Genomic DNA, 12,448 nt, shown 5'->3' on the forward strand with positions numbered 1-12,448 from the left:
TCTTTGACCAGCGGTGTGTCTCAGGGATCAGTGCTGGGTCCACTGTTATTTGTTATTTATATTAATGATTTGGATGAGAATTTAGGAGGCATAGTTAGTAAGTTTGCTGATGACATCAAGATTGATGGCATAGTGGACATGAATAAGTTTATCTAGGATTGTAACGGGATCTTGATCAACTGGTCCAGTGGCCGATGAATGGCAGATGGAGTTTAATTCAGATAAATATAAGATGATGCATTTTGGTAAATCGAATTGGGGCACAATATATTCAGTTAATGGTAGGGTGTTGCGGAGAGTTATTGAACAGAGATCTAGGAGCACAGGTTCATAGCTTCTTGAAAGTGGAGTCACAGGTGGACAGGTTGGTGAAGAAGGCATTTGGCATGCTTGGTTTCATTATATTTATCTGAATTAAACTCCATCTGCCATTCATCGGCCACTGGACCAGTTGATCAAGATCCCGTTACAATCCTAGATAAACTTATTCATGTCCACTATGCCATCAATCTTGATGTCATCAGCAAACTTACTAACTATGCCTCCTAAATTCTCATCCAAATCATTGATTGCTGGGAAGTATGTTTCCCAGGGTGTTTAGGTGTTGTAACCAGTTTTGATACATGTTTAATAAAATGCATTTTTTTAAAAAAAAGTGTTTAGGCGGTTATATGGGTATGGAGGGATTTGGGCCAAATGCAGGCAATTTGGGACTAGCTAGTATAAACTGGGCAAGTTGGGCCTAAGGCTCTGTTTCCATGCTGTAAACCTCTATGACAATCTCTAGATATTCCAAAGCCCTTTACAGCAATGAAGGTATGGACACTGTTGTAATGTAGAAAATGGGACGTTTTTCAATGTTTTCTTATATCAGATGGTCAGAACAATCCCATTTCGTAACTAATATCTGTCTTATAATATGAATTGGGGCATTGTTTGCATTGGGTTAACACAATGCACAAAGCACTGAGTGGCAGCTCAACAGTCCAAGACAGAAGTCTAGCAGCTCCTTAACGGAGCCAAGCCAGAAGAGATTAATTCTGTACGGAAGAAATAGGAACATTCAGCCCTTGCCTGTCCCATCATTTACTGCATTCATAGTTGATCACCTACCTTGACTACATCTTCTACACTATCCCTATGTCCTTCATTTCTTTTAGTATCCAAAATCTGTCGATCTAGGTCTTCAATATATTTGTCGACTTATCTTCCATAACCCAATTTGGAAGACACAACAACCCTTTGAATGAACAGATTTCTCCTCCTCCTCAGATTAATGGCTGACTCCTAGTTGTAGACTCCCCAACCTGGGAACCATCCTCCCAGCATCCACTCTAAAAAATCCCATAAGAATTTTATACTCTTCAATTCGATCACCTCTCAATCTTCTAAACTCCCCAGATTATAGGCCTAATCTACTTTATCTGTCCGCATAAAACAAGCCCCTAATTCCAGGGATCAGTCCAGTGAACCTTTGTTGCGCTCCCTCCAAGACTAATATATCCTTTCTTTGGTAAGAAGGTCAGAATTGTACATAATACTCCCCAGCTGTGGTCTCACCAAGGTTTTACACAATTGCAGTAAGATCTCTCCACTTCCTATTTGTAATAAAGGCTAATACACCATTTGCTTTACCAATTGTTTGCTGTACCTGCATGTTACGTTTCTGTGATAGGTACAAGGGCACCCAAGTGCCTCTGAATGCCAACATTTCCCAGCCTCTCGACATTTCAGGAAAATTCTGCTTTCTATTTTTCCTTCCAAAGTGGGTTCCATCTGCAATATTCTCTCCCAGTCACTTAACCTATCTATATCAGTCTGCAGTCTCTGCATTTCTTAATGGCTTATTTTTCTGTCAAAATTTGTATTGTCAGCAAGTTTGGATACATTTGTCCCTTCATCTAGGTCATTGATATAGATTGTAAACAGCTAAGGCCCAACCCTCATTCTTGTAGTCCCTGAACAATTCTCAAATGAGTCTTTTTTTTCCTGTGATTTTTTTTTGTGTGGCATGGCATCTTCTTGAATGCTTTTTGCAAGTCCAAATACACAATGTTCACTGGTTTCCCCCCTATCTACTGTGCTAGTTTCAATATATGGAGAAGGAACTCCAGGGGGCGATCCACAGAATGATTGGCTGCAGGTAATTCCTCCAGCCCCCACGTCTATGTGGAAAAATTGGCAGTGGCTCCAATTAGCATATTTATGTCCGCTCCCGCCTGATTTGTGTGGTACCAGTGGCTTCCCATTTTCAGGCTTGCCTGAAGATTGCCTCACGGTAACCAAGGAGGAGGAATTTATTTTATATTATTCACATTCAACTGCCTTGTCCTGTTTTCCAGCACTAAGCAGGTGGGCAGCAATTGAAAATTGTCTCAACTGTAGTATTAATTTGAAGAATCAAGGTTATATTTTGATCCTTAATATTTCCAATTCAGAAATCTTTAATGCGGAAATTCTCTTCAGGGAAGATGCAACTCCGGATCAATTTATAGATGTGGTAGTTGGAAACCGTGTGCACATGCCTTGTCTTTATGTAAGTCAGACTCTGTTTTCAGATGGACAATTTTTCATGAAGTACTTTAAAAAAAAAAAAAAAAAATTGTTCAGCCACGAATGTGAACTAGAAAGGTGATATGAAAATAATGATTTTTAAGGAAAAGGTGCTCCAATGCCTCTGCGGAAGATGAATCTGTCTCTGAAGAGGTAGAGAACAGAGGCTAAGTACTTTTGTTTACATGTAGTGAGGCCAAGCCCTTCACCGTGGGGCCAGTTACAGGGCATGTCTCCAAGGCAACTGTGAACCATGTACCTAACGTGGGAAAAACAACATAAAGGGACTCTAGTCTCTGGAGGGTAAATATCCTAATTCACGTGAAGCCTGCCTTAGATCATATATCGTTGTCTTTTCATCATGAAAATAATCTGTCTGATATATTTGAATGGTAGAATCCGTGCTGCTCTTTGAACTTTCTACACTACCATTATCTTTTTCAAAGCAAAATTAATCAGGAGCAGCATATTTTAAAAGGTAGAATGCATTGGTAAATTATGCGCCAATTGTAAAGCCACCAGATTGTCACTTGACGACAAATTTGTAGAATATTACCAACCATAAACTTCAACTTTGCATTAAAAATGTCATCTAGCATGATTTCGTAATATTTTACTGTTCTTAGCATTTTATTGGCCCGTAGAGTTTGTGCGATAGGTATTGTCAACCATACGTTCATTGTGGCAGTGAAACCCAATATAACTTCAAGTTGCATCTCGCTTTTGATCTCTGCTAAAAAATGTATATGTACAAATATCAGGCAAGGACAAGGTTGTGATGCCCTCTGTGGTGACTAACGTACCAACATGCTGATAAAGGGCTAGAGGGCTTCTCTTTTTGCCTGGTTTCTATATCCCAACAGGTGTAGCTGCCTCCAGTAAAGAGGCAGCAAATTTGCTCTGGAAAGATGAGAGTTCTATCGATGAGAGAAGATTTTGTTTAATGTGTCTTGTTTATCATCAAAATGCTGCTTATGCGGGTTTTATTCATATTTCATAAATACTAAATCCCAGCCCTGCAGAATTACAGAATTTCTGTGCAAAAAAGACTTTGCACTTCTTATATAACTAATACTGTGATTTGTCTGTAAATGCTTAATGTTTTTCCATGTTTTCAATCACAGTATTTAGTATTTTGTTTTCGTTTTGCCTTTTAAAAAAGGTTTATAATAAAATTGATCAGATTTCCTTGGAGGAAGTGGACCGATTGGCCAGGCAGCTGCACAGTGTAGTCATTAGGTAAGCTTTTTATACAAAGTTACCTGTGCTGTAAAATATTGCTGTTCCTCATTTCAAATGTATACAGCATGCTGTACGAAAATTAAAAGCCCATTTTTACTCGGCTGCTGAATGGAATGAAAGTACTGAGTATGCCACTAAACTGGTGAAAGAAATTATGAAATATGACTCCACCTCCTGCTCATTTTCTCCTGCTCGGAAATCATTAACTCTGTGTATTTCTATGGGTCCTTTTCATCCATTGATATTGTTGGCAATTGGCCACTATTTTGTTGTGAACTTGGGTGAAGTGTTAGCAGGCTATTTGATTGTGGAGGATCGCCACAAGGGACTGCTTCAATCCTGTCCTCACAGGTATAATAGGGCTACTTCAGAAATCACAGTGTAGCAATTAGTAGCATGGGTTTGGCTGATATTTCACTGCCTTTAAACAAAGGGTAAAAAAAAAACATTGATGCTAGAAATCTGAAATAAAAAGAGGAATGCTGTCAATACAGTGATCTCTGGTCAGAATCCTAAGAGTGGGAAGGAGAATTAAAGCGACAGGTGACTGGAAGCTCAGAGTCATGTGAACGAATGAGATATGAATGTTCAGTAAAGCGGGCACTCAATCTGTGTTTAGTCTCCCCGACAGACAAGAGACTGCATTGCAAGCAACGCATGACTATTTTGGAATAAGTATAAGTAAATCATTGACCTGAATGGAGTGTTTCAGGCCCTGGGAAGGGGGGATAGGGAAGCCTTTGTTTGCTTAAGCAAGTGCCAGTGGAAATAAAGCAGCATTAAGGGTGATGGAAGAATGGACCAGAGAGGCACACAGGGAATTATTCCTTCAGAATGCCATGAGAGGAAGATCTGTTTTATGGTAGGGACAGTTTATAGCGATGGCAGTGGACGATCCATTTAATACTCAGTCGTTGTATAATGCACAGTTTGACATCTAATTTTCTTTTTAAATTACTTCACCACATTAGGTATTGAAAACAAAGGGCCTACAAATAATCCCAGGTCCCTTTCTGTCTTCTCCTGCTCATTAATTGTACAATTGAAGCAGGCCTATATTATACCTCTGAGTACAGGATAAGATACTAATCAGCAGAGCCGGGAGTGCAGGAGGCGAAAGAGGCTGGTGTGCTGGCCTTTGCGTCCCTAGTAGCCCCGCGAAGGATCTTGCTACAATGGAAGGATGCGAGGCCCCCAAGCGTGGAGACCTGGATCAATGACATGGCGGGTTTCATTAAGCTAGAGAAGGTCAAATTCGCCCTGAGAGGGTCGGTACAAGGGTTCTTTAGGCGGTGGCGGCCTTTTCTCGACTTTCTGGCTCAACGATAGGGTACGGGGACAGCAGCAGCAGCAACCCGGGGAGGGAAAAGGGGGGGGGCCGACAATGACTATGTTTGTTTATTTAATTTTAATATTTTTTAAGTTCTTTTGTTGTTCATTAGGGTTGGGGGGGTGGGGGGATGTGATACATGCGCCGATACGGTCTGGGGGTGTCACAGTTATTATGGGTTATTTTGTTGCATTTCATTGTTTGTCGTTATGTTTTATATTTTCTGTAAAAAATTCCAATAAAAATTATATAAAAAAAAAAGATACTAATCAGCAGTGACCTGACCGAACAGATTTGAGAACCCAATTCATTTTGTCCAATTAAAGGGCAATTTAGCGTGGCCAATCCACCTACCCTGCACATCTTTGGGCTGTGGGGGCGAAACCCACGCAAACATGGGGAGAATGTGCAAACTCCACACGGACAGTGACCCAGAGCCGGGATCGAACCGGGGACCTCAGCGCCGTGAGGCAGCAATGCTAACCACTGCACCACCGTGCTGCCCTTGACCAAACAGATTTGAGAGGCTGAATGGCCTATTCCTGTACTGATGCACCTTAATCATCAATATTTTTGGCATCTTAGAAATATTTATTTATCAGTATGAAATTTCATTTGCCATGTGGTTTTCCCAATGGTATAACACTTAAATAAAAGCAAAATACAGTGGAGGCTGAAATGTTAATTCTGTTTCTCTCTCCGCAGATGTTGCCAGACCTGCTAAATTTATCCGGCATTTTCTGTTTTTATTATTATATAGTATAACACACTTAAAAGTGTATTTTACTGGATTCTCTTGTTCCATCACTTCCAGTTCTCTGTGATGCTAACAAGCTTTTGCTAGTTTACCGTTACTTTCAGCATCTTAGTCAGTTTGTAGATGCAAGATCCCGATGAAATCTTCCCTGATTTTGAATTTTTGAGCTTGCCAGGATGTTTGTCATCTATATCTAATGTGCCCATCTCTCCAGCTGTGAAATGAAACTGAATTTGGACTATCTGCTTGAAATGTTGTGGGAATACCTTGCGTTAATCTGCATCTACACCAAAAAGAGAGGAGGTAGGAGAAAATCCAACACTGAATTGCCTCATATTTTAAATTTGTGTGCACATAAACAATGTAGTGCAAATTTTGTTTTGAACAGAAAGACCAGATTTTTCGGGTGCTATAATTATGAGAAGATCAGCCTCGGTTGAACATGTGGTAAGATAAAGCATCTTTCTGGCCACCTTTCACCTCAATTTGGGTTGTAGCACTCTACTGTCACTCTACTTAAAATTAGCTAACTCAGCACAGAACACAGATTGAGTGTGTTATTTTTGTGGGCATAATGAATGGGCTACTCACTTTCTTTACCCACTTGGCACCTTGCCTTTATAAACTTTCTCAACCTGTCCTGCCACTTTTAACATGTGCACACGTAGCCCCAGGTTTTATATTGCCTCTCCTCATTCTTCCTACTGTATTGTATTACTTCACATTCAGTTTCACCTGCCGCATGAAACTGAAGTCAATGGAAATCGGCAAAACCTCCCCATTGGTTGAAGTCATACCGAGCACTAAAGAAAGATGGTTGCAGTTGTCATTCATCTCAGGCCCAGGGCATCACTACAGGAGTTCCTCAGAGTTGTCCAAGACTCAACCATCTTCAGCTGCTTCACCAATGAACTTTCTTCCATCATAAAGTCAGAAGTGGGGATGTTAGCTGTTGACTGCATAATGTTCAACGCCATTCGTGAATCCACAGATACTGAAATACTCCATGTCCAAATGCAGCGAGACCTGCACAGTATCTAGACTTGGCTGATAAGTGGCAAGTAACATTCATGTTACACAAGTGCCAGGCAAATACCATCTCCAACGAGGGAGAATCACTCTAATCACCCCTTGACATTCAATAGTTTTACTATTGTTGAATCTCCCACGGTCAACATCCTGGGATGTTCAAACTGAATTGGAAGAACCATATATAATGTGGCTACAAGAGCAGGTCAGAGGCTAGAAATCTCATGGTGAGTATCTCCCCTAACCACACCACCACTTCCCAAAAGCCTGTCCACAAGGCACAAGTCAGGAGTTTGATGGAAGACTCTCCACTTGCTTGGATGAGTGCAGCTCCAACAACACTCCAGAAGGTCATGGCCATCCAGGGAAAGGCAGTCTGCTTGATTGGCACCCCATCCACCCCCTTCACTACTGACACAAATTGGCAGCAATATATACCATCTCTATATGCACTTCAGCAACTCACCAGGACTCCTTCGACAGCACCTTCCAAACCTGCAACCAATGCCACCTCGAAAAACAAGGGCAGCAGCTGCATGAGAATATCACAACCTGAAAGCTCCCCATCAAGCCACATACCATCCTGCCTTGGAACTATATTGTCATTCCTTCACTATCGCTGGATCAAAAAAAAAAATCTCCTTTCCTAACAGCATTGTGGGTGTACCTACACCACTTGGACTATAGTGATTCTAGAAGGTGGCTCGCCACTACCTTCTCGAGGGTAATTAGGGATGAACAAGTACTGGTCTAGCTGGTGACTCCCACATCCTGTGAATGAATAAATCAAAAGGCTTCCCAAACATGTTTTGGCATCTACAATTTGAAATCAAGATAGGTCTCCCATTCCAAACCTTAGGCTTTGCTGCAGATACAAAACACTCTTTTCAAATGTTTTCAAGAAGGTGGGTTAATTAGGGGCTAATTTAGCACACTGGTCTAAATCGCTGGCTTTGAAAGCAGGCCAGCAGCACGGTTCAATTCCTGTACCAGCCTCCCTGAACAGGCGCCGGATTGTGGCGACTAGGGACTTTTCACAGTAACTTCATTGAAGCCTACTTGTGACAATAAGTGATTTTCATTTCAATTAGAACTAGTGATACCAACAACTGTGATCTTCTGCAGCTTGCTAGATACTTGATTTTTAAAATGGGATTTGATAGTGAAGCACCCTTTGTTTATACTAGAAAATGTTATCACACCTTTCATCCCCCTCGGTGCCCAAATTGCTGCACAGCAATTAATTACCTTTTGAAGCATAGTCACAATTGTTATGATTATGTGAACAGAGGAGTAGGCCACTCAGCCCCTCAAGCCTGCTTCACCATTCAATAAGATCATGGCTTATCTGATTGTAACCTCAATTCCACATTCGCACTTATTCCCTTTCACCCCCTTGTTAATCAAGGATCTATCTAGCTCTGCCTGAAACATATTCAAAGACTCTGCCTCGACCGCATTTTGAGGAAGAGAGCTCCAAAGACTCAAGATCCTCTGGGAGAAAAAATTTCTCACCTCTTTCTTTAATAGGGTGACCCCCTTATTTTTAAGGAGTGTCGCCTAGCTCCAGATTCTCCCATAAGAGGAAACATCCTCGATATCCCTCATCAACCATACCTTTGGTCCCTTCATCCGAGTCATTTATATAAATTGTAAGACATTGAGCCACCAGCACTAGTCCTTGTAGCACTGCTAGAAAAAGGCTCTTTTATAGCAACTGTTTCCTGTTAGCTAGCCAATCTTCTATCCATGCCAACATGATACCCCTACGCCATGAGTTTTTAATTACAGCACATCCATTAGTTCCCCTTTATCCACAGCATATATTAATTCTTCAAAGTACTCCAATAAATTGGTTGTACATGATTTCACTTTCACAAAACCATATTGATTCTGCGTGATTACTTTGAATTTTTCCAAGTGTCCCGCAATAGCATCTTTAATAATAGCTCCTAACATTTTCCTTGTGGTCGATGTTAAGCTAACCGGTCTGTAGTTTACTGCTTCAGTCTACCTCCCTTTTTGAATAAAGGAATAACATTCGGTATTTTCCAATCTAATGGAACTTTCACCAAATCTAGGGAATTTTGGAAAATTAAAACCAAAAGAATCAGCCATCTCCTTAGCCATTTCTTGTAAGATGCTACGGCGAAGCCCAACAGGGCCCAGGGACTTGCCAGCCTGCAGCTCCAGCAATTTGCCCTGTACCACTTCCCTCATAATTTTCCTGAGTTCCTCCCTTCGTTCCATTTCCCAATTTACAGCTATTTCTGGAATGTTACTTTTTACCTCTATAGTCAAGACCGAGCAGGCAGTTTGCACATGACAGTGTCTCACAAATGACAATAAATGGGCATCTTTGATGTCAATAAATGTTGACCAGGGCACTGAGTGACTATCCTGCCTCTTTTTTTGGTGGTGTGAGATAATCTTTAATATTTACTTGAACAGGCGGAAATCAGTTCACCATCTCGTTGGAAAGATGGTACTACTGACTATTGCCTTAGTACTCAGAAGTGTCAGTCTAGATTATATCTTGAGTTTTGAAGTGGGGCTTAAAATCACAGCCTTCAGAGGTGAGATTACTACCATTAAGGTTGACGGTTTAGGAGCCTCATTATCGTTCAGTGGAAGAAAGGGAAATTTTATGCACAATTCTGCCACACAATTTCTGCTGTATTCTTGTGAATTAGTGACATTTTAGCGAGAGTTAAATCATCCTGTTACTTATTTAGGAAGAAGACTTTGGCAGCTACCCTTTTTTGATAACGTTCTTATTTGAGTTTTTCATTTAGGCAGAGATTATAGTTGACAAATATTGACCGTTATATTTTGAACTGTCCTGCTTGATTTTAAATTAGCAGGATTCAAGTTGAATCAGGAATTTAATCTGTGTTATGTACTTGGCAGCATGAAAGATTTTAAAATATACTGCCTTTGCCTTCCTGTTATAGTGCCATCGAATTCATAGAACCTTAGCAAGCCAGTTCAAATATGCTCTTGTCTGGGTGAGTATGTTGACATTCTGCATTGAATTGCAAATTTAAAGAATTTGAGACCTGCTCACATCTGAAATACATTTTCTGCTTACGAGAAATATCACTTTTTTTAATTCTAGGGAACAAGTACAAAGTATAGTCCTCAGCGAGTGGGACTGACTCACATAATGGAGCATGAGGACGTCATCCAAATCGTCAAGAAATAAAAAAGAAAGAAATGTTGCACAGTACTTGCAGTGTATCACCAGCCTTCTCTTGCCCTCGCATGACAGGCAATGTGAAAACAGACTATTTGGAAATTGTAATGAAAGAATTGTTAAACAGCCAATGGAAATGGTTTGCTGTGGCAGCCCTTTAGTATCACATGTAACACGACTTTGGTATTCTGTAGTAAGGCGATTGTTAAAATGGAAGCATGTGCCCACTACATGCTCAAACAGTGGCACCCCTTCATTTGCAACACTTCTTATTTTATTGCCAAGGGCCCATAACTCCTGGTTCCCCAGCGTCGCAGTGCGATACTACCCCAATGATACGCTGGGGAATCTCTCTAGGAAGTTCCCACGTCAGCGTCTACCCGGAAATTGTCCAGAAGTGCTAACTTCCCCTTGACAATTGCGCTGGGCTGGGACCATCTGACCGAAGCGATTTAAATCACTAACTTTGGATGGTTCTGCCATTTTTACCCTGATGGATACTCTGAAAGAGTTAGAAGAAAAAAGAATCACTTCTAACTGCAGAATAACTATTTGGCCAGACCGAGCCTCGCACAGGACACCCCATCCCCCGAACCAATTGTCTCAACCACTTACCTTCAAAACTCTCTCTTTAAATTGTCTCTTTAAACAACTTCATTATGGCAGCTAGTGCTGTAAAAAAAAGGCGTTCCTACGCCCTAGTTACTCCTCACTGATGCAGCCAGGGGTGTGCTTCACTGCTCATGTCTCACCGAGCCTTACTGACGAAGGTTGGGTGAGACAGAAACTCTGGAATTTCAGCGAGGATAAGTCCATCCAGAGTGGCAATCCACCGGAGATTGCCACTCTGAGGAAATTACAGGCCAAGATGTTTCCACATCATAAAGGACTCTATGTGATAGTACTTTCCACATTAGCCCGTTATCAACTTTCAAAGCATAGACCTGTTTCCTTATATAACTGAGCAAAAATATCCAATTAATGTGTGATTTACAATAATTCAAATACGTATATGTTCGAATGAAGATGAGATCCAATTCTATGTGCAAGGCATTAACCAATTGCTTTAATTAGCTTAATGTTCTCCTTGCTTCTCATGTTTTGCACAGCAGAGCATACATCTTCCTATACTAGTTCCGGGGAAAAAAATTGCCCAGCAAGTCCCTTTCTGTTTCTTAGTGTTTTATTTCCCCCACAGTAGTTTACAAAATAAAGTAATTCCCAATTTTCTTTCTTTCCTGTCAAAGTTGTTGACACTGGCACTTTGGTACTTTAGACATTAATTGTGAGGCGAAGCAGTGAATGTCAACAGGATGTTCAGCCGTGGAGGATTTTATTGCCAAGCCTAAACTTATCCTCACAAGAGACTTGCACTGCACTTTCCAGGAAGTCACTGGATAACCACCAGGAACATGGTTTGAGTGCCACTCACTTGGTGCTCTAGCGTCAGTTTAAAAGCTCCATAGGTTTGACAGCTGGTCAAAGGAGAAAAATAGAGTGCTGTGCTGAGTGGTTTGGGGCTTCTATCATGGCTTGCCTGCTGCATGGTCTCAATATAAATGAGCAGCGGTGTTTGACGCTAACTAAATCAACTAAACTCCGCTTCTCAAAAATATTTGATATGTTTGAAATCACATTATTCCAATTTTGTAATGAAAAACATTGTACAATATATTGGACTTGCTGTGGAATTATGGGAATTCTATTGTCAAATGGTTATTGTATTGACGAGGGTTCTAAAATTGATGATCCGGGAGATTGAACTGTATTTTGAAGAGAAGCTGACAGAAACAAAACATATTCACTGGAGAAAATATTGAGAAGAGACCTTATGCAAATCAGAAGCATAGATAAAGTTGATGTAAATTGGATATTTAAACTAGAAGACGTCTGCAAAATCAGCGTACCCAAGTATGATTTGAGCAGTTCATGAGTCAATCAACTTTCAAAAAGATGTTTGAATCTTGTTACGAATTAAATTGATTTATATCAGGACCTGAATGTAACAAAGTTTGAATTGCTTGTTTCTGTCTATTAAAAAGTAGACGGTCTTATTTTTTTGACCAGATGAAAGTGGTTTGTTTTATTGTGGTGTTGATTAAATTGTGTTTGTATCTCTGTGGACCGGTTTGTGTAAGAGTCTGTGGCATGTAGTAAGGCAATCCAGACATGGAGCAATTTTAGAAGCAAGGATAATTCTACTGGAGCTAAGAAAACTTAAGGGGTGATCTGATAGACATCTTCAAGATTGTAAAATATTGTTATATTGACCGATCATCTTTTAAAAGCAAAGTTACATTTTTACAGTGCCTTTTGTGATACACGCAAGAGTGCTTCATAG

General features: G+C 40.5%; 1 protein-coding gene across 1 annotated transcript in view; it reads left to right on the plus strand.

Moving 5' to 3' along the window:
* The window catches only part of drg2 (developmentally regulated GTP binding protein 2), a 39,725-nt gene extending 27,498 nt beyond the window's left edge, over positions 1–12,227 (plus strand). The window contains exons 8-13 of the mRNA XM_038820911.1: positions 2,439–2,536; positions 3,716–3,792; positions 6,097–6,185; positions 6,271–6,329; positions 9,866–9,919; positions 10,030–12,227. Coding sequence (XP_038676839.1) covers positions 2,439–2,536; positions 3,716–3,792; positions 6,097–6,185; positions 6,271–6,329; positions 9,866–9,919; positions 10,030–10,116 — 464 coding nt within the window. The 3' untranslated portion in view covers positions 10,117–12,227. The remainder of the gene's footprint in view (positions 1–2,438; positions 2,537–3,715; positions 3,793–6,096; positions 6,186–6,270; positions 6,330–9,865; positions 9,920–10,029) is intronic.
* The last annotated feature ends 221 nt before the right edge of the window (positions 12,228–12,448 follow it).

Source organism: Scyliorhinus canicula, chromosome 15, assembly GCF_902713615.1.
Source record: "Scyliorhinus canicula chromosome 15, sScyCan1.1, whole genome shotgun sequence".
Taxonomy (NCBI): Eukaryota; Metazoa; Chordata; class Chondrichthyes; order Carcharhiniformes; family Scyliorhinidae; genus Scyliorhinus; species Scyliorhinus canicula.